General features: G+C 39.0%; 1 protein-coding gene across 4 annotated transcripts in view; it reads left to right on the plus strand.

Moving 5' to 3' along the window:
* The window catches only part of PREP (prolyl endopeptidase), a 135,962-nt gene that overhangs the window by 41,279 nt on the left and 72,753 nt on the right, over positions 1-21,930 (plus strand). For all 4 annotated transcript variants that reach the window (XR_014065179.1, XM_081529322.1, XM_081529323.1 and 1 more), the window contains one exon: positions 12,351-12,456. Coding sequence is in view for 3 of the 4 variants with exons in the window: in XM_081529322.1 (XP_081385448.1) it covers positions 12,351-12,456 (106 nt within the window). In the remaining variant the exon portion in view is untranslated. The remainder of the gene's footprint in view (positions 1-12,350; positions 12,457-21,930) is intronic.

The raw sequence follows: 21,930 nt of genomic DNA on the forward strand, positions 1-21,930 counted from the left end.
TTATGCTCCGTGAAAGAAGCTAGAAAAGAAAGAGTACACAGTGTTTGATTTCATTTATATAACACTCTAGGAAATGCAAACTAGTCTATAATGGCACAAAGCCCATCAGTGGTTGTTTGGGAATTGGGGGATGGGAACAGGAAAGAGGAAGCATGAAGGGACAGGAAGAAAGTGGAGGATGGTCAGACTGAAACATAATTTTAGTTTTACAAGGGGCAGGGAAGTGGCCATTCTGAGTATCTCCCCTCCCTGTTATCGCCTGTTATCTCCCCTCCCCTTGGTGGTTCACGGTGCTTTAGATTCCCCAGTGGCCAACGGGGAAGGAGTTGGAGAAGGGGAAGGGAACTTTTGCTCATCTGGAGCTGTTTGTCCCTGTCTCCTGGTGGCTGTCAGTCATGACTGGTGCCTGGGCACCAGCTCTTTGTGGCCTCCTTTTGCAGTGAGATCCCCTCGATTCTGGGAACCTTTGGACTTTGGAACCACACGTTCCCTCGTGTGGACCTTAAATTCTGGCTGATCTTTGCCATCATCTTCCCTTCCTCCAAACCTTCTCCTCTCAGCAGGATTCCCTTGAGGTTCCTGCCTCTCTGCTGCCCCTGCTTTCCATCCTTTTTCAGCAGGGGCCTTTCCAGGTGCCTGGAGCTCCCCACCAGCTGCCCGCCCGGTGCCTTTTGTTCCAGGGGAACCCACGTCCACTGGTCCCTCCATCCTGGATGTGAGGGCAGTGTTCGGCACTGCCCTCCTCACTGCCAGCCCAGGCCTTCTGCCCTTGGTCCCTCCACACCTCCAGCTGCTGGGATCACAGAACAGCGGTTGCCTTATGCCTCCTGGGTGTAACATGAAACATACCTGGCATTTGGCTTGGAGGGACAGTGATGTCAGTTATTATGTAAGGTAGACTGTGAGGTTTCTGTTGGAGGGCAGGGTTGTGGGAGGGTAGAAAAGGCCATGTTTTAGAGGATTCTTTTGGACACCCTCCACTCCACCGCCCCACGCCATCCCAAATCTATTTTAAAGTGATTTGTAGAGTGTTAAAAATCACACATGCATACAAAGCAAGCATTTGGAGACACTTTTCCCAGCAGAGGGTGCTCTAGAGTATAGATTCTGAAAATACATCACATCCCTTTAGCAGGGACTAAAGAGAAAATGCCCAGCCTCTTGGTGATATACAGCTGAATCTTTCACTAAGGAGCTAATTCTGTTGTACCTAATTCTTGGGGGAAGTTAGGAGTGGGGGAGGCTTGTTTTTTTAACAAAGATAATCCCTTGGGCTTCCCTGGTGGCTCAGTGGTAAAGAATTCTACCAAGCAGGAGATATGGATTTGATCCTTGGGTAAGGAATATCTTCTGGAGAAGGAAATGTCTACCCACTCCAGTATTCTTGCCTGGAGAATGCTATGGACAGAGGGGCCTGGTGGGCTACAGTCCATGGGGTCACAAAGAGTCAAACATGACTGAGCCACTAAACAACAAATACTGATCTTAATATTTATCACATGTCTCCATAAACCATATGTTCACTGTGATCCCTAGTAATTAAGATATGCATATACAGCTGACCCTTGAACAATGCGGAGGTTAAGGATCCTAATAACTTAATCAGCCCTTTTTATATGTGATCCCTCCATGTCTACTGTTTATATCCACAGATTCAACCAATCCTGGGCTTTGTCTCTCTGTAGTATTTACTGTTGAAAAAAAATCTGTGTGTAAGTAGAGTCATCTTACTCAAGGGTCAACTGTATTTGTGTACACTTTTGTATATGTTACACATATGTCAACGTGTAAAATCATTACCTAACGCTTAACTCTTTGTGGGTGCTCAGAACGTACATTTCTGTACTCCCCCTTCCTCTGCTAAGGTTCATGCACATAAAGATCCTGCAGACACTGGTGTGCCCGGCATAGCCCTATAGGGCAAGCACAGTCAATTCCTATGTTCCTCAGGAAATTCTACCTCACCTGCCCCTTTCTTGTTGGATGGTTTCGGGCTTGAGCATTAACTGTTTGGTAGCTCTCTTCCTGGTTTCATGTATTTACTCCCCAAATACCTGGGAGCCCTTACCCTGGGTCCACCACTGTGCCAGGGCCAGGTGGTACGTAGGAGCAGAGATGGACAGGCTCTGGCTCTGATGGAGAATGTTTTGTCTGTAGTAAACTATACTAAATAAACATTTTTAAGTTTACAGAGAGGCTTGGGGCGGGGGGTGACCCATGACAGATTTCCCATCATGTTCAGTTTGTGTGTCATTTTAAGGACACTCTTGTCCTCTTAACCTTAACTTTGGTGCTTGAACCTGAGGCTGCCGGCATATGTGCTGGTTGGTGACCCTTCACCCCATTGTGAAGAGCATGGTGGGGCAGAGCATGGTGGGGAAGGCAGAAAGTCAGGAAGCCAAACTAAAGACCTGGATGTGAGAAAGGCTGCAGGGGGCACTCCTCTGAATTCATGAAACAGCTCCTGATGGAGAATTGTTTTTGCCTTAGAAAATTGGATTTGTTGATCATCACTTTTCTCAGCTTCTCAGCTGCCCCCACCCCCCACCCTACAGCTCAGTAGGGGAGAAAAGAGAACAGTCGATTCTTATATTACCAAGCTTATGTGCCAGAGAAACAATCAGGTACATGAGAAAGAGTGACTATAACATGTTGAGACCTCCATTGCTCATTTTACTTTGAGTGTGTTTTCTTTTCTTAGAATGTTCTGTCATATCTGTTTCTGGCATACCCAACAACATATCATAGAGTGCTGGGGTTTCTTTCTGTTCTCCATCCTTGCTGTGGTAGCAACCAGTAGTCGGAAAGCCGATTCCAGGACTACCCATTAGAAATGTTTATGTCAGTGCACATCACACTGCTTATGAATGACTACCCTGTGTGTCTGCTGCTGACACTGTCTCCTGTTTGCGTAACAAATCTATAATGAGTCCCATAAATGAAAAGCCGTCCCTTTAGGTGATTAGTTCGACATTTGAAAGTTTTCCTAGATTATGTTTTGGAAACATACATAATATTGAAGAGATGATGTTATGATTCACAACTACTATGAAAAGAATCCAAAAGAGTCTATGAAATAAAATTGATGGTTTTTTGCTCTGAGAGGAACATGGTTAGCTCTCAAATGCTATTAAAATCCATTGTCACTCCTTTTGTTAATTTCCCAGGCAATTTTAAGTCTCACTGCTTTTTAGTATGCTTTTCTTATACATACAATTAATTCTTTGTTATAATATATAAAAGACTTTTCTCAATTTGAAAAAGTGCATGTACTTTCAAATTATGAAAAAACTTTCTCCACCTGCTTCTTGTTGGATTCTAAGTGGAAAAAATTATATATATTAAAGAACTGTCATATCCATGAAGATTTGGTTATTAACACAAGACCATGGAGTCCAGAAGCTCTAGCATAAAACAGTTTATGAGCTTTTTTTTTGAAAAGGATAATAAGTTTGATGAAAGTCTACATATTCTATGTATATGTAAATATTAGTTATGTGTCTTGATGTTTTGAAAGACAGTTTTGTAGATAGTTTAAAACATCAAGAAGTGATCATCTGTTAATTTTCTCTTAATATGAGGTTCATGAAGAGAAACTGGCTTATTCAGGTCATCTGGAAAGCCCAGCTGTTTTTTTTACCATATTGAGACTGAAAATAGATTCATCTACTTTAGGATTTTTATGCTAGTAATAATAAATTTATTCTTTAAAATACAAAGATCCTGTTCTCGAGAGGAATTGCTATTATCAGTGTATTAGTTCAATTTAACACTTATTTCTGTTGTTTTCCTATTAAAAAAAAAGCCTTAAATGAGCCAGTGGTAGAGATGTTGACTTCTTGTGAACACAGTGCAGCTTGACCCAGACTCTGGTCTGAATAGATCTGGTCACACCTCCATGAGGTATTCACTGAAGAAATTTCTTAAAAACCTATTATTTGGGACTAGATTCCCTGGAGGTTTGTCCTGGTTGCTTCTTATCTCTAAATTTCGTGTTTGATGGCGGCTGAGTTTGTAGGAATTGTATTCCCGAATGTGCTGTGTCATGTGTGTGTTGGAACAGCACATGTGAATCTAACAGAATAAAGTATGAAATACATACACCGTTGAATAGTTTGCTTGATGTCTGTCAAAGGTTTCCTTGGTAAATATTACTGTCTCGGTGAGGCTTAATACCACAGGATACATAGTTAAATTTTCTCAGTGAATTAATGTGGCTTCTTTAATGAAAGTATAAAGTCTGATAACCCCATGTTTTATGCCCTTCCTTTTGATAACTGGAAATGCACATGGCAGCTATTATTGATTGGGTGTCCACCAGAAGCCACCACTTTAGAAGGTTTCCTTCGAATAGTATAAAATATGTCAAGATGAGAAACCGGGTGATCTGATGCCTTGCATAGTGTCACAGGTCAGGTTCAGTGGGAGTGCTTTTAAAACCTTCGCCTATGCTGGGGACAGGGAAGCCTGGCGTGCTGCAGTCCATGGGGTCGCCAAGAGTTGGACACGACTGAGCGACTGAACTGACCGATGCTGGGAGTGAAGGTAGAAGGGGGAGAAGTTGAATAAGTCATGACAAGGGCTTCAGCCAATCCTACAGGGAGCTCCTATGAGCTAGGTTATTAGCTCTTGAGCATTTGCCTAACTAGGAGTGAGGGATCTGGGCTTTTATACCTCTGCAGTAATTAGTCATTGTATGTGGGGTGAGCCCAAAAGAATATGTCCTTGGGAGGACAAGGCCCTGAGGTTCTCAGCTGAGTGCTGTCTGCTCCCAGCGCCCCGGAGCTAGGGGAATGAGTGCTTCAGCAGACTGCTGCGTCCACTACAAATGCTGCTGTCTGTGAGGTGTGTACTTAAGAATGAGTGTGTTAGGTATACCTCTCTGAACCAGGTACTATGCCATTATAGCAGCTGTGAGAATGGAAGAAGTCAAGCAACCATTTTTAGAGGAATTCTGCTTCTCTTTAAAGAACTAGTTAGAGACCATTCCTTCCCTCAGACCTTTTCCAATCTCACACTTCTTTCCAGCACCCCTCCCTGTTAGATTTCTCAGTATTAATGTTTAGAGTATTACTTTATATCTGTGTGTGAATGTGTGTGTGTCTGATTTTCCCACCTGAGCCCTCAATCTCGAAGCCCTGTCCTGCTCTGATCTGTGTGTTCTAGAGCCTGGCTCAGCTGCAGGAGACTCTCAGTAAATATTGCTTGAATAGACAGCCTCAGCTCTGACTCCCCTAAATAGTAGATGCCTGTTTGGTGGCACATTAAATTGTGTCTTCAGTAAAGGAGATGTAAAGTTGCCTGGCAGCGGATTCTCCTGTTAAAACCAGCCACCATTTGTGACAGTTTTATCTTCAACCTCATCTACCCCAGAGCAAGGGAGGATGGCTTTTGGCTTTGTTTTTTATCTGTCGAGGTCATCTGGTTATGGATAATGAATAGCTAAGTACCAGCAGATTGCCAAATATTTTGTATCCTTCCCTAGTGGCTTAGATGGTAAAGAATCTTCCTGCAGTGTGGGAGACTTAGGTTCAACCCTAGGTCAGGAAGATCCCCTGGAGAAGGAAATGGCAACCCACTCCAGTTATTCTTGCCTGGAGAATTCCATGGACAGAGGAGCCTGGTGGGCTGCAGTCCATGGGATCACAACGAGTTGGACATAATTGAATGACCAACACACTTTTCTGTGAATACCACATTCTTTATACATTTGAATTTTTCTTATTCCAGATACTTTTATCAACAGATATTATTAGATATTAATAATATCAATAGATATTATTCCTGTCTTTCTTAATTAGCATTTTCTAAAGATATTTAATCAGTACTCTTAAGTGTAATTCAACAAATGACCTCATACAATTAGATTGTCAAGGTAACTTGTGTCTAAAGGGAAATACACTTTTTTAAAAAGAATTGTCAGTAGTAAGAATGGTAAAGAGTTTTAGCTTTCATCCTGTTGGTGTTGTCTGAAATATAATCAGTGGACTTAGTATCAACAAATGTAAATATTTTATTTACAGTAGTTCTTAGAACTTTATTTTTGTTAAAATTTATTTATATAAAAGGCAGATTTTCATGAAATAAAATCATTTTGACTTAAGGAAAATTTGCTTAAAATTATATGGACATAAAGTGAAAGGAAGCTGTGACTTAAGAATTACATATTTCATAATTGGTCAGGCTAGCATTGTTGCACCCCTGTTGCAAAAAGTCAGTGGTTTTGAATGAGATTAATTGATTCCAGAAAACATGGTTTTTCTTCTGATGTCATATTGCTTAAAGAAAAACAGTGTTTTGTGAACTGGGGTTTATACTGTTCATGAAGGCCTGATGGGACCCTTGGCTCTCCTGCTTTTCTGTTTTCCTTTTATCTGGATTTCAGCAAATTCGCTTTCTGCTCTTGAGATTTAAGGTCTCCTCCTCAGTCAACAGTATTTTTGTCTTCCCCTCCCAGTGATTCCCAAAATTCGGTTTTTAAACTCTCTTGAAATAGTCTGAATGTGAGGCGGTGGTTGAATATGCATTGTTACTGATTACATTTTGGTGTAAGAAGGTATTTCCTAATGTATATATTTTGGGGCAACAGTGACTTATAAATGCTTGAGCATTTGAAAATTCAGAGTTTTTTGCAGTTGAACATATTTGTTTAGTGGCTATGAAATATCTGAGTTGTGAGGAAGAGAGACTGACTTAATTGGCATCCCAACAGCAATTCCCTTGGAACTTCCTGCCTTAGATTAAATATAAACTGCTGCAGCCATTTAGTGCAGCCAGAAATACCGAGAAAAACTCATTAGATGTGCTTGAGACAGCTGTCATCGAAGGTTTGGTGTGGTTCTTGCAGTGAGTTTTACTGCCCTGTCATTCTGTTGGCTGAATCACTGCCGCTGAATTAGCCATCATTTATGATTGATGTAGCATGACTCTAAGCACTAAGCTGTAAGAGTCCGTCTTTGTTTAAAGGACAAGAGAACAAAAGTATGAAGTATTATTAATGAGGCTGCTTTCCATTACATTTAATAAAGTGACAATTGTGATGTTGCTAATGATATTCTTAATAATATAGGACAGTTTAAAAATAAGGTGAAACTAAATTTCTGGACACTTGTTTATTGGCTATGTATATGAAAAGCTTAAGGAAAATGTATAAAAGACTAGAAACAAGAGTATTTAACTCATAGAGCAGTCAATGAAGGGGAAGAGTTTATAAAGAAGTTTATCTTAATTAAACGTTTATATTAATGCAGTATAAAAAGGAAATGAGAAGGGAAAAGCAAGTTAACTAGAATGTTAAAAGTAAGATGTAGAAGCAATAACAATTAGAAAGACAAAATACAAGTTCTTAGATTGAGTTTTTCAACTCAGTCAACTCAGATATTCATTTTCAAGAAACCTGCCTAAAACATAATGACAAGTAATTTGGATGGAGGATGGAGATGAGGATGGAGAAAAGAATTCATGGAAATCATAAATGTATATGCAGTTTCTCCAAAACCATTTGACGATCTTTGAAAATGCTATAAGAAGCCTAGACAGAGATGGAGAGAGTGTACCTGAATCATTTGGCCTCTTGTGTAGCTTGTGACCAAAACTCATACAAGAAAATATGATTCAGTTTCTTGGAAAGGAGACTACTTCAGAACTTAGACAAAATGTCACAAAGAAAGAACAGCCACATTAAACAGTTTTCTAGACTCTCTTATCAAACTATACTTACTTGGAATCCCACTTCTGTTTTACAAGTACTGATTACCTCTGTGCTTTAAAACAGTTTTTTTTTTTTTCCTGAGAAAAAGATGTTTAACATACAGTGTGCTTAAAAATGCTGAATGTTTTAGACACACATAGCTATTTTGATTAATTTATAAATGCAGAAGAGACCTAATTGACATACACTTGGTTTACAAACCTGCTGATAGAAAGTGGATGGACATTTCCAGAGAGCTGGAATCTAATTCCTCCAAGTCTAAAAGCTTTATGCTGCTACTAAGTAAAACACTAAATTATCCTACTGTGTAATAAGATAAAAACTATGTCATTATTAGTTTTTTTATGAATCATAAATATTTTCTTTTTAATTAGTCCTCAATTCCACATTTTTAATTTTTACATCTATGTATTTTAAACATATAGGATAATGTACCTTAAAAATGTATCCAATAAAGAATTAATGAGTTAAATAAAAACATAATGACAAGTTTTTGCTTCTGGCCCTAAGTGTAACTGGTACTGGGCTAGCCCTGCTACCATAAACAGGTAGAAAACTATACAAAATGGAAAAAACATCTGTTGGAGATATTGATCTCCAGGTATCATAGGACTGTAATCTGTGAGAGAGATGTTATCCTATGATAGCCCCAGGTTTCTGCCTGGAGGAATTTTCTGATTCTGGCACAAGGAAGAAGAACCCCCAGGATATTGCAGCCTCACTGAACTAGGGATCCAAAGATCCGAATTCAGGAAGAGTAAGGCCACTGGAACTTGCAGGCACAAAACCAAAGGAGGGGAACCACCCATTAAGAGTCCTGGGAATCTTCTTGGTGTCCCCCTGAATCTTAGACTGACTATTAAGCCGTACATGCATAGACTGAGGCTCCATGATCAAGCTGTGAACAACCACCAGGAACTTGTAAGCTGACAACTACTAGAGATTTAACAAGTGGGAGATTTTTACATTCCAACCAGTTAAAGTGGAAAGGACTTGTGAACACCCAGGGTATTCAGCTAAGACCCCAGAATGGCCATTCATGCTTTTGCAGTATGACTGGAGACTTTCCTCAACAAAGCTTGGAAATAAGCCTTGAATGGATTAAGCTGACCTACAGAATGAACAGCCTCAAAACTTTTAAAGGAAAGACCCTCCCCAAAAAATCCAGATGGCATTCAGAATGTTCAAAATCCAACTTTAAAAAATTACTAGATGTGTAAAGCAGCAAGAAAATGTGACGTATAACCAGGAGAGAAGTTAGTTAATAAAACAGATCTAGAAATGACAGTAGTAGAATTTGCAGATATGGACTTTTCAAAAGCAATTATAAAAATAAATTTAAAAGGATTTTAGCAAATGTTAATGTAAATGAACAAAGAAACAGAAAATGTAAAAATAACCAAGTATTTTTCTATAAGTGAAAAATAAACTATCTGAATCAAAAGATTCTCTACATAGGCTTAATAACAGATTAGATACTATAAAAGAAAATATCAGTGCATTTGAAGACAGCATGTTGAAGCTAAGCCATGGAGAGAAAAAAAAAATTGGGACAAAAACAAACATAGTCTCATTCAACTATAGAACTATACTAATTGACCTAACAGGATGTATTTGAAGTCTTAGGGTAGGGGTGAGGGGATACAAAAATTATATGAGGAAAAAGCAGCCAAAAATGCTATGAATTTGATAAAATAGACAAATCCAAATATTCAAAAAGCTCAACAAATCTGAAGGAGATGATTCTAGTTAAAGCAAATTATTATCAATTTGCAGAAACCAAAGATAGTAAGGAAATCTTAAAAGCAGCCAGATATGAAAGCACATTATACATAGGGAGAAAAACATAAGGAATTACTTCATCTGAAACAGTGAAAGAAGACAGTGGAGAGGCATCTTATGAAGCCTACCTTGACTGCCATATTTAAAACCACAGTCCCTCCCCACACACCCTGCCTCCCTTACCCAGGCCTGTTCATATGTTCTGTATGACATTTACCATTTTATAATACACTGCAACAACAACTGTTTAGTGGCTAAGTCATGTCCGGCTCTTTTGTAACCCCATGGACTATAGCCCTCTAGGCTCCTTCTGTCCATGGGATTTCCCAAGCAAGAGTTGTGGAGTAGGTAGTCATGCTCTCCTCCAGGGGATCTTCCTAACCCAGAGATCAAACCCGCATCTCCTGTGTCTTCTGCATTGGCAAGCAGCTTCTTTACCAGTTGCACCACCTGGGAAGCCCCAATTTATCTTTAGCACTTAGGAAAATGTGCATAATAGCTGCTTAGCAAATATTTATTTTATGAATAAATGAAAGAATAACAGTTGTTGGTAAGTGCATTAGTTAGAGTTCTCCAGAGAAACAGAACCAACAAGATATTTGAATATCTTATATACATATAATACATATTATTATATATAATTATATATATATTTTAACATATAACATTAACATACAATATAATTATATATATTATATATTTATATATAAGATATAGAAATATCCTGTTGGTTTGTATATTATATATATATAGGGGCTTCACCAGTGGCTCAGTGGTAAAGAATCTGCCTGCAGCTCAGGAGATGCAGGTTCAGTCCCTGGGTCAGGAAGATCCCCTGGAGAAGAGCATAGCAACCCTTTCCAATATTCTTGCTGGGAAAACCCCATGGACGTAGGAGCCTGGTGGGGTGAAGTCCATAGGCTTGCAAAGAGTTAGACACAACTGAGCACACAATATATATTCAGAGACAGAAATTTTTTTTAAGGAATTGGCTAATGTGATTATGGAGGCTTGACACTTCCAAAATCTACAGGGTAGGCTGGCAGGCTGGAAACCCTGGAAAGTTTCAGTTCAGAGTCCAGAGGCCACCTACTGGCAGAATTCCTGCTGGCTGGGGAAGGTCAGGCTTTTCTGCTAAGGGCTTTAACTGATTGGTTGAGGCGCATCACATTATGGAGGGTAATCAGCTGTACTCAGAGTCCACCAGTGTAAATGTCAACCTCATTCAGAAAAACACTTTCACAGAAACATCTAGAATAATGTTTGACCAAATATCTAGGTACCGTGGCCTAGCGAAGATGGCACATATAATTCACCTTCAGAGTAGGATGTGGAAATAACTGATATGTGAGTGTAAGTCAGTAAAATCACTTAGGAAGATAATTTGGCAACATCTGGTAAAGTAGAATATGTGCATATTGTATCACTGAGCAGTTTTACTTGTAGTTATGTACCCCAGGAAACATGTATATGAAGGCACAGTGTTGCTTGTAAGAAGGACAAAAACCACAAATGAAGAAAATGGAAATAATCTAAATGCTCATGTGGTAGGAAGATGAATCAATTATAGTGTTTGCCTAGAGTGGAATGGAGAAGGCAATGGCACCCCACTCCAGTACTCTTGCCTGGACAATCCCATGGACGGAGGAGCCTGGTAGGCTTCAGTCCATGGGGTCGCTACGAGTCAGACATGACTGAGCGATTTCACTTTCACTTTTCACTTTCATGCATTGGAGAAGGAAATGGCAACCCACTCCAGTGTTCTTGCCTGGAGAATCCCAGGGACAGCGGAGCCTGGTAGGCTGCCGTCTATGGGGTCGCACAGTCGGACACGACTGAAGCGACTTAGCAGCAGCAGCACAGTAGAATATTTTATCTCATTTAAAACCAGTGAAGCAAATAAACATGTATCAACATAGATTAATTTTTAAAATATTGAATGAAAAAATTAGTTGCAAAAGGATATATAGTCTGATACTACTTATATCAATTTTGACAACTCAAAACAGTGTTTTTTGTTGCATTAGTATTTAGCAAGATTCTTTTTGCTACCTAAGATTCTTCTGTTTAGTATTGTAAAAGATAGATTCTTCTGTTTAGTATTGTAGAAGATAGCCGCTGAAGCACAGCCTTTTATTTCTGCTGCCTTGTGCATAGGGGACTAAAGATCCGTGTAAAAAGTTGTTCATTTGTTCAATAGAAACTTGTTAATGTAAACATTATGAACCACAAATGAACTTTTGTGCATTCACGGCCATTTTGCTAATTCTTACGTATTTACTACAGCTTTTAAAGTGTGTAAACCCATGACAAAAATTCAAATTTAGGATATTTATATTCAGAATGACAGATTGCATGTATTTTTCAGTTAAAGAATAGACTTTATTTTTTTAAACTTTTAAAAAAGCACAGTTGGCATAGAAGATTACATTAGTTTTAGGTGTATGACATAAGGGCCCAACAATCAAATATATCACTATGACAAGTCCCATAACCATCTGTCACCATATAAAATTCTTACAGTATTATTGACTATAAAGAATAGGTTGTAAGTAAAAGTCATCTTGAGCCATTCAGTTATATATACTGATATTTTCAACTTAAATATTTCACTATGTTTTGTTAAAATAAAGTGATCAACTGCAAAATAAGTTCAAATTGATGTTATCTTTTTTTCTAACTTTCTTATCCAGTCATAAGTTTGCAGTAAAGATACACCAGTGATTTTTTTTTTAACTTAATGTGTTAACAGTGTTCTCACAAAAAATATATTCTATTATTATTATTATTATTATATATAATTATAATTATATATTATTATTATTATTCTAGGAAACTATTTTTGTTTCCTTTGTAGTTATCTGACGATGGTCGCTACGTCTTATTGTCGATAAGGGAGGGATGTGATCCTGTAAACCGACTCTGGTACTGTGACCTCCAGCAGGAGCCCAACGGCATCACTGGTAAGCTGTCTCTCAAACACAGATGATTATTCCAGAGAGCCCCATTAAAAAACAATTATGTTGGTCTTCTAATTGATTTCCCAAGAAACCTTCTTCCATTTAATCACATCATCTCAGGTCTTATGATCTTTTCTTTTGATATTATTCCTTAAAATGAAAAAAAATTGAATGTTGGCTTTAGCATTTTTTCTGTAGATCGAGGCTAACCATATTTTTTGTATGTTTCTCTGTGTGAAAGTATCCTGTCTGTATTGCAGATGAAGAGTGTTCAGGAGAAGCTGGCCCTTTGATCTGTAAAGTATTATTACTATCTAGATGTAATAGTGCAGACTTTCACGGGAAAGAGGTCAGACACCAGTGATAATTTATTAGGCTAACATGTGATCATAAGACAGCTTCTCAGTACTGGACTCATGTGCAATATTAACTTGACTTGATTCCTGAAACTATAGGTTATCAAGATAGGACCAGCCAGTTGTGAATTCTGGAGATGGCTTATTTTAAATGTTGTTTTCCTCCAACATTTATATCATATCAGCACCATCATCAAGCATTAAAGCTTTTCAACAGCACTGTTTACTGAGCTGAGAATTCCCAAACCCGAAAACTGTCAGGGATATTAGCACCCAGTGCTCGAGCTCATGCTTAGTTGTGTCAGTCATGTCTGACTCTTTGGGACCCCCTGGACTATAGCCTGCCAGGCTCCTCTGTCCATGATATTCTCCAGGGAAGAATACTGGAGTGGGTTGCTATACCCTCCTCCAGGGGATCTTCCCGACCCAAGAATCGAACCTGTGTCTTCCTGCGTTGCAAGCAGATTTTTTACCACTGAGCCACTGGGGAAGCCCTTAGCACCCAGATAATGGCACAGTTACCCCATATTCTGGTTAATATGAAATAAATACATTTTAGAGATGTGTATGTTCAGTCTCTCAGTTGTTTACGTCTCTCTGTGACCTTATGGGCTATAGCCCACCAGGCTCCTCTGTCAGTGGGATTCTTCAGGCAAGAATACTGGAATGGGTTGCCATTTCCTACTGGAGGGGATCTTCCTGACCTAGAGATCGAATCCACTTCTCATGGGTCTCCTGTATTGGCAGATGGAGTCTTTATCACTAGTGCCACACAGGAAGCCCCATATTTCAGAGATAGTTGACACAAATTTTTAAAATATATAATATTGTACTCATGTCTAATTGTTGATTAATTCCCTCATTATTAGTATTTTATCTATATTACATTATGATCAGAAAATATATACCATTTTATATTATTAATTGGGTACTGCATCATTTTTAAACTTCTTTGAGCAAGATCCGTAAAAGAAAAAGATATATCCATTTTGATCTCATGAATGCTACATCCACCTTGGTTTTTACATTCTCTGAAAGATGTACAACGCCACTCAAGAATCACTCACCTGGCTGAGCATGGAAGGTCGAATCTTAGACAAGTTGATAGATATTACTGTGCTCTGGTCCTGCCCACTGTTTCCTGCTTGGGCCTAGGATGATGGAAGGGACTTTGCCTTTTTCCAGTTTATCAAAAATTTCAATTATGTTGTCTTCCTCCAGAGAGCTCTGCTTTCATTTTCTATTTATTAGTCCATTATACCTTTAAATTATTAGTAGACCTGTTATTAAAAAATACACAAATTGCTTAATTGACTCCAAATGCAGAGAAAAAATTTCGTCCACATTTCTCACTCTGAACTATTTCTGTGTCCACTTGCATAGTAAACGGTACTACTTTGAATGAGACTTTGCAAGTGCCAGTGCCTCTGTTTTCTTCCTGACCCCTTAGGGTCCTTACCTTTTCCCCCCACTACCTCTCTCTGCCCATGTTTTCGGCATTTATGAGGAATTAACGAAGAGGGTATGATACGCAGAGATTGGGATTCCAGGAGGAAGGCAGTGTAGACATACACTGGGCCTTCATAAATAAGATTCTAGTCCTTGCAGCCATGAATGAACATGAGGAATTAAAGAGGGAAGCATTTAAAAAAATCCTGAAGGCTATGTTCAGGTTGGAAAATACTTAGAGAATATGCCAGGTCCTGGCCTCCCTTCCTAACTTGATCTTTCCTTACTTATGAGACAATTGTCTTTGTTTTCTAGGCGATTTTTGTGTAGCTTAGGTGAAAAACCCAGCACAGAGTGGTCACTCAGTAAATTTAGCAATTATTGTTTTCCAAATTGTTCTCTCTCTTTTAAAAAAAAAAATTCTAGAGGAACTTTAAGATTATTTTGCCTTGATCTGAACAAAATCCAGCTATATGTTTGACTAAGACTACATGTAAATCTTCACATTTATTTGGTACTATACCTCTGAGTTATATAAGAAACTACATATTTCTTACTAAAGTTATCACTAGGTGTTTTATATTTGTGAAATATCGATGGTTAGTGAATGTATCTGTCAGGGTTTAACCAGAGAAGCAGAACCAGTAGGAGATATATATTAAGAGATTTATTGCAAGGAATTGGTTTACATGATTAGGGGGCTGGCTGGCTAGGAAAGTCTGAAACCAGTAGGGCAGGCCATCAAGAGGGACAGGCTGGAACTCTCAAGCATAGGCTGAAGCTGCCGTCCACAAGTGGAATTTCTTCTTGTTCAGGGAAGCCTCAGCTCTGCTGGAAGGCTCAGGTCTACCTAGACTATATAGGATAATCTCCTTTACTAAAAGTCAACTGATAATGGTCTTTAATCATATCTATAAAATACCTTCACAGTAGCACCTAGATTAGTGTTTGATCAGTTAACTCAGTACATCAGTTTAGACAAGTGGATGTATCAAAAAGACTTTCCCAGTGAGCTCATGGAAAACCACATGGAAAGGAATAGAGCAAACAAGTCTTACAATAACCTGATACCGTTTTCAGAAATAAGAATACTAAACTGACCGGTGTGTGGAATTCATTGAGTCAAAAGTATAGAATATCCTGTAGACAAGAAAACACAATGTATGTGAATAAATAGATGGATTTTAAGCTGTTGAGTTGCACACAGATGGATTGGGAGCAATTTGTAGAGTGTTCTCCAGTGATAGCTGCTAAATTCTGGGTATGTTTCTGGGCCTGTCATTTTTTTTTTTTTATTGCTTTACTAGCATTAAATCTATGAATAGCACTAGCCTCAGAGGAGTTCTTTTGAATGGCAGTCCTAGGATTCTGAAAGCTCTCAACAGTTGCAGTGATTGACCGGTGCTAAGAAAATGAACTGGAAATCAGTTCCCACTCTTGAGTTCAAAAGTCAATTAATTGTGTAGATCAGGATTAGAAAGATCTTTGCGTGTGTGTGTGTGGCTGGGGGGATGGTAGTGTATATGTGTGTTTTTTTTAAATTGATTGCTGATTTGTTATGAGTTAATTATATGATTGGGGCTTCCTACGTGGTTCAGCAGTAAAGAATCCGCCTGCTAATGCACGAGGCACAGGTTTGATTCCTGGATCAGGAAGATCCCCTGGAGTAGGAGGCTGCCCAATGCAGTATTCTTGCCTGGGAAAACCCCATGGATAGAGGAGCCTGGCAGGCTACAGTCCATGGGATGGCAAGTGGTCAGACACATCTGAGCGACTGAGCACACGTGCACAATTACATGATTATGACTGGTTAGAAAAAATAAGTACTGAGGGTGAGTTTAACTGTTGAAGACACAGTATATTTGGTTTATAACAGGAGAGACATAGAAGATTGATACTGTGATTGTTAAATTTTTTAAAATAGTTCCTCTTCATTACAGTCAGGTATATTGAGAATAAAACTTTAAAATCTCAACTGCACCACTAAATAATTGGTGACCCTGGGAAAGTTATCCTTTCTCTCTTCATATTTGCACAGCTACAAATGAGGCAGTGGCACCTACTTTGTGATACCTACTTAGCAATAGGTAAATGATACCTACTTAGTAATCGTGAAGAGTAATGAAAATGCACAGAAAAGGGCTTAGCAGGGTTCCTGGCATAGAGTGGATTCTCACATATGCCTTCTTTCTTTATCCATTTGTTTTTTGACTGAAAGGGGAATATTTGGAGTCATCACACAATGGTTTTTGGTAGTAGATTAAATAGATTGAAGACGCCCTAAAAATAATGTATCTTTAGTATCAAAGCTGCTCTAAACACAGATCTTGGTATTATTTTATGTAAAACCTGATTCATAATCAGCAGAGTCCTTATATGGAAGAAAACATGAAGAGGTGTGCCTCTCATAGGTGACATGTTTAATTTTTCAGGTTGATAACTGAAAATTCCAGAGTGCATCTACCCAGTTGGGGACCGTGATTGCCACCCAGAATCTTTTTCTTGCTGTTCCCTTACTGCTCCCACATTTTTGTTGCCCTGTTTAAACTAAATGGAAGAATAATATTTAAGTTAAATGCTAAATGTGCTAGTTAACTGAAATATTAGGTGAGTTAAACTGAATAGCTGGTGACTGAAAACTAAATCCAATGTTATGAAATCATCAATATTATACTGCATAAATTGATACCCCTTGTGATAACCTCAGGCCTTTCTGTTACCATTTTAATCATGTTTACCTTAAAGGCAACGAGATTTACTAGCATTTCCCTATACATTCTTTATTAGGGCATCACTAAATATCCTGTCTGGAGAACTAAATAATTTCACTGAGGAAGCTCTTTTGTAACATTTCTGTCATCTTTGTTTTCTAAGAAAACCTTCTGCCTGTGTGCATTTTGAAATGAGAAGCACCAAAAAATGGCCAGTGGCTACTTAATACCACAGAAGAAGATAATACGTAAGGAACACAAAACTACGTAAATACAGAATGGAAAAAATCTTAAAATCTTGAGAGTTAAAAGTATGCTTTCTGAGTGATTTACATTTATGCCAATTTGATTTTCTTTTCAAGGACTAGCTGATCTTGCTCTGTGCTCCTCTGTGAGCAAGATCTTTCTTTCACCCTTGCCTCTCTTTGGAGAACCTCACTTCCGCCATTTACATTTGCAGTATTTTTACTTAGTAATATGACCACATTTCTTGCAAACTGTGGGCTGTGGCTGTTCACAGGAACTGCAGTTGATGCTGTAGCTGCTCCTGTCCTTACTTTTCTGAACAGGTAACTCCCTGCCTCACTTTGCTCATCACTGGATGGAAACTGCACTTGGCCTATTGTCTGGGCCTTGGAAGTCTCTATAATTTTCCAAGTGTTCAAAATAGCTAAGCAGGCCCCCTGCAAAGAATATTGCACCGTCGTCTGCGCTGGCTGCTGGAAACATGTCCCAAGTCACTGTCTGCTTTCTTTGGGGAAAGAGGCAGGAGTTAACATGCTTCCTCTTGCTTTTGTGATACCTTTCCTGCTTCTGGCCCTTCTGACCCTTCCCCTGTTCTGGTTTCTTTTTTCTCTCCATACAAAAACCTTGTGTGTGTGATTCCTTTTGAGCTGCACAAGGTTAAGGACCTTGTCTGTCTCACTCGCCGTGGGGTCCCCAGCACCTAGAACAGTGCCTGACAACAATAGAGATTCTCTCCTTGACCAGACTTGAGTCAGGCTCCTCTGAGCCTCTTCTCAGTTAGGCTTCAGTCTTAGTTCCTTGCCCCCCCCCCCGACTCAACCTTTCTGGGCCCACATAGCCTCAGTTTTAGTGAGAATCCTACTAAGTCAGTTTAAAGACAGTCCTATACCCTTGGTATGGATACAATTCCTCTTCCCCCAGCTATCCTCCATGTACTTAACCTGCCTTCACCAAGAATCCCCCTACCCTGATGTCTTCTGTTAGTAATTTTCCATCCACCAACCCCCTCATTCTGCACATTGGCTATAAACCTCTAGCTATCTTTTCTGTATTTGAGTTCCGTGTGACCTGTCTCCCTTATTGCAGTAGTCTTGAGTAGTCTTCATTACCATTTTAACAAGTGTCAGATAACTTTTCTTTAACACAGACTCATAGTAGATGGGCACCAGCTTGTCTCCATAACTTCTCTTGCCCCTTTAGAGATCCTGTGCTCAGGTGACCCTGCTTGAGAAGCCACCCTGTTCATTTACTTGTGAGTAATCTTTACCCTTCTGGCCTGTTTAACTTTTTTGAATTAATTTTTTTGTTTTCTATTAAATCCTGAGAATGATGGAAGAAAGTATAGACCGTGTTTCTCCTGTCCTGTTTATTATATGAGCAGAAGGTTTCTGCTTCTCTTGTTTATAATTGAAAGTATAGAGGTACCAAGGTATCACTTAGACACCAGGCAGCATGACATTTTATTAGTTCTGCAGTGGAAAAGGCAGCTGAGTCTTGACCCCTGCAATTCTTAGTGTGAGTCATGCCTGTGGAGTAGCTGAAATTAATCATCTGGAACCTTTCAAGAGTATGATTTGTGTCTGGATTTTCTTCTATTTCTGTACCTTTCTAAATCAAGACTACTATTTCTTTTGAAATATATATATGCATATATTTATGCATGTATATCTTTTGTTTCCTAAATTTGCTATAAATATTATGAATACATAAAGTTGTTTCACATTGACTAAATTTAAAGTAAATGTTCACATGTTTTCTGCATTACAATTAAATGTCAGACCTCAGAGTTTTCCTTTTTCTTGCCAATATGTGAACTTTTAAAATATTTTCATGAAAATTTATACCCTAAAAATTCAAAAGATGATTTTCACCATGCTTTTATACATGTTTAACTTTGTGTATTGTATTTCTAAATGTTCTTATTGGGAAAGTGGAAGAAACTGCTAACTTCTTTTAAATTTGGTTACTTCTCTTGACTTTACCTTATCAAGAAATGTATATAAGGTTCAGTCTGAAACAGGATTATGTGAATGTTATATTTAGTTATGAAGCAGACATGTGTCTATGCTGTACTTTGTGCCAGGCGCTGTGCTGGGTGATGGCAGTGATGACAGCCTGTCCCTGCCGGATGTGTGCTCCCCGCCAGTTGGACAGAGGCCACGAGACAGCCAGTGCACAACATCAGGGTTTATCAGTGGTGCTGTCACCAAGCACACATGTCCAGGCCCAGAGTTAGGACCTGTCTGAGGTTTGGAAACTCTAAATCCCCTCTCACTCCTCTCTGCTGTCTGTCTTTTGTTTGATCCCCTTTCTCTTGGGGTCTTTCATTTTTCTTTAGTAGGTCAGGTACTTTTCCCTCTATTTTATAGGATAATCAGCAGCAAAAGACCATTTGACCCTATTCTGAATAAACTTACAGCTATATAAGAAGTTTTTAAATAGGGTCCATAAGAAGTAATTGTTAGGTGCAAAGAACTCTGAATGTCTAAAATCTTTGTTGTTGGTAACTTAACACCATTCTGCTTCAGCGTCATCATCCTTGAAATGGACCTGAATTTGTCTTTGCTCATGACACAGCATTTAGGGACGAAATTAAAAGACGCTTGCTCCTTGGAATAAAAGCTATGACAAACCTAGACAGCATTTAAAAAGCAGAGACATCATTTTGCCAACAAAAGTTCGTACAGTCATAGCTATGGTTTTTCCAATAGTCATGTACGAGACTCTGATGTGTGAGAGTTGGACCATAAAGAAGGCTGAACACTGAAAAACTGATGCTTTCAAATTGTGGTGCTGGAGAAGACTCTTGAGAGTCCCTCATCAATCAAACCAGTCAGTCTTAAAGGAAATCAACCCTGAATACTCATTGAAAGGCCTGATGCTGAACCTCCAATACTTTGGCTACCTGATGCAAAGAGCCAACTCACTAGAAAATACCCTGATACTGGGAAGATTGAGGGCAGGAGGAAAAGGGGGCAACATAAAATGAGATGGCATCACCAACTCAATGGACAGGAGTTGAGCAAACTCAGGGAGATAATGAAGGACAGGGAAGCTTGGAGTGCTGCAGTCCATAGCGTTGCCAAGAGTTGGACATGACTGAGCGACTGAGCAACAATATTGGAGGAAAAGATCAGTGATGCTGACATGCTAATTTTTGTGAGGAAATAGAAGCTTATCTTAAGCTTCATCCAGACTTTTACTTAACCTGTCTCTCAGCTTTTTACCTTTTTTTGCTGAAAGTTGGATCATTTTAGATTGATAAAATTCTTAGCACTCACCATGTCTTCATTTTAATGCTTTCATGTCATTAAAGAAAACTGGCTTTCACCTGCATTAGAAATCAATCTACACTACATGCTAACATAGTACTACAAAAGGAAGCTTAGTGTTTGTCAGACACTTAAATTATTCACTCAGCCATCTCTGCAATGCAAGGCAGGTGACCTCTTGTTTCTGGGTATCTGGGACAATTTTGACTCCCATGTTCATGCCTGGTGGGGCTGGCCATCTTTCGAAGGTGGAGAGGAAAGGTGGGGTCGGGGGGAATAAACATTCAAGGAACTTGAAACAAATGAGTTGTCTCAAGTTGAGCAAAGTCATCAGAGCATTAAAAAGTCAGACTAAGGAAGAGGGCTTCTGTGAGAGACAGGGAGTTATCAGAAAATAAGTTTTTGTTTCTGAGTGGGAATGCCAGCAACCCAAAAGAATTGGAACATCAAAAGACAGTATAAAAGTAAGGAAAAAACATTAATTTTGAAGTAAAACATGAAGTACTAGCAATAAAATTAATAATTTTACCAATTTTTAAATTAGTGATTATAAAGGTGTTTTCCTAGGAAAATGGCTGTGTGCCCTGAGAGATGGAAATTAGATTTTTATAAGTTCACTGTTAGCAAATAAATAGTGCTGTTCTGAAGCCACGTTCTGCTTATTTTTGTCATTTGAGGAATGCTGGGGTGATAACCAGCATTGGGATGGTAGTGAGTATTTTCTTAGCATTTCCTGTGTGCCAAGTTCTAGATATCCCATTGTCTTTTCAACAACCTCTAAGGAGCCTGTGTTGTTAACTGGAGGAAACTGAGAAGGGTGAGGCCAGTTAGCTTTTCTAATGCCATTGAAAGATTCAGACCCAGGTCAGTTGGATTCCATGCCCATGTTTTAGCCATCACCATGTGGCAGGTGCGACAGCATGAAGGCATCAAGCCAGAGAGAACAGCAGCTTTCTGCTCTCCTCAGTGCTGGAGCATGACCTGTGTCTGCTCTGCATTTGTTAACTGTTGTCAGAGGCCAAGGCCTCCATGTTCTGTCAATGTAAGTGCACTTTTTAGCTCCTGTTATGAGAGAGCTTATAAAACATTTTCTATGGAATATACTTAATAACATTGATTTTCAAAGACAGCAATACAGGTAATGAATTGCTCTAGACAAAGTTTTAGATAACTTATTTTAAGCTCACCTTCACTCAGTACACTAATCTTTCCCCCACCAAGAAACAGATTTATAAAAAATAATTTCAACTTCAGTGTAGAGAAGTTTGGGAATCGAATTCTGTTGACTTCAAAGGGAGGAACCACTTACATACAAAAATACCTCAGGAGAGGTGGGCAAAAGTGAGACGGTTTGAGAGTTTAGCCACATCTCTTTTTTTTAAAAGTAACTCCATTTTTTTTTTAAATTAAATCAACAGTGTTTTAACTTGTGAATAACAAAAC

Source organism: Giraffa tippelskirchi, chromosome 9 (genome assembly GCF_054371585.1).
Source record: "Giraffa tippelskirchi isolate mGirTip1 chromosome 9, T2T-mGirTip1v1.2.pri, whole genome shotgun sequence".
Taxonomy (NCBI): Eukaryota; Metazoa; Chordata; class Mammalia; order Artiodactyla; family Giraffidae; genus Giraffa; species Giraffa tippelskirchi.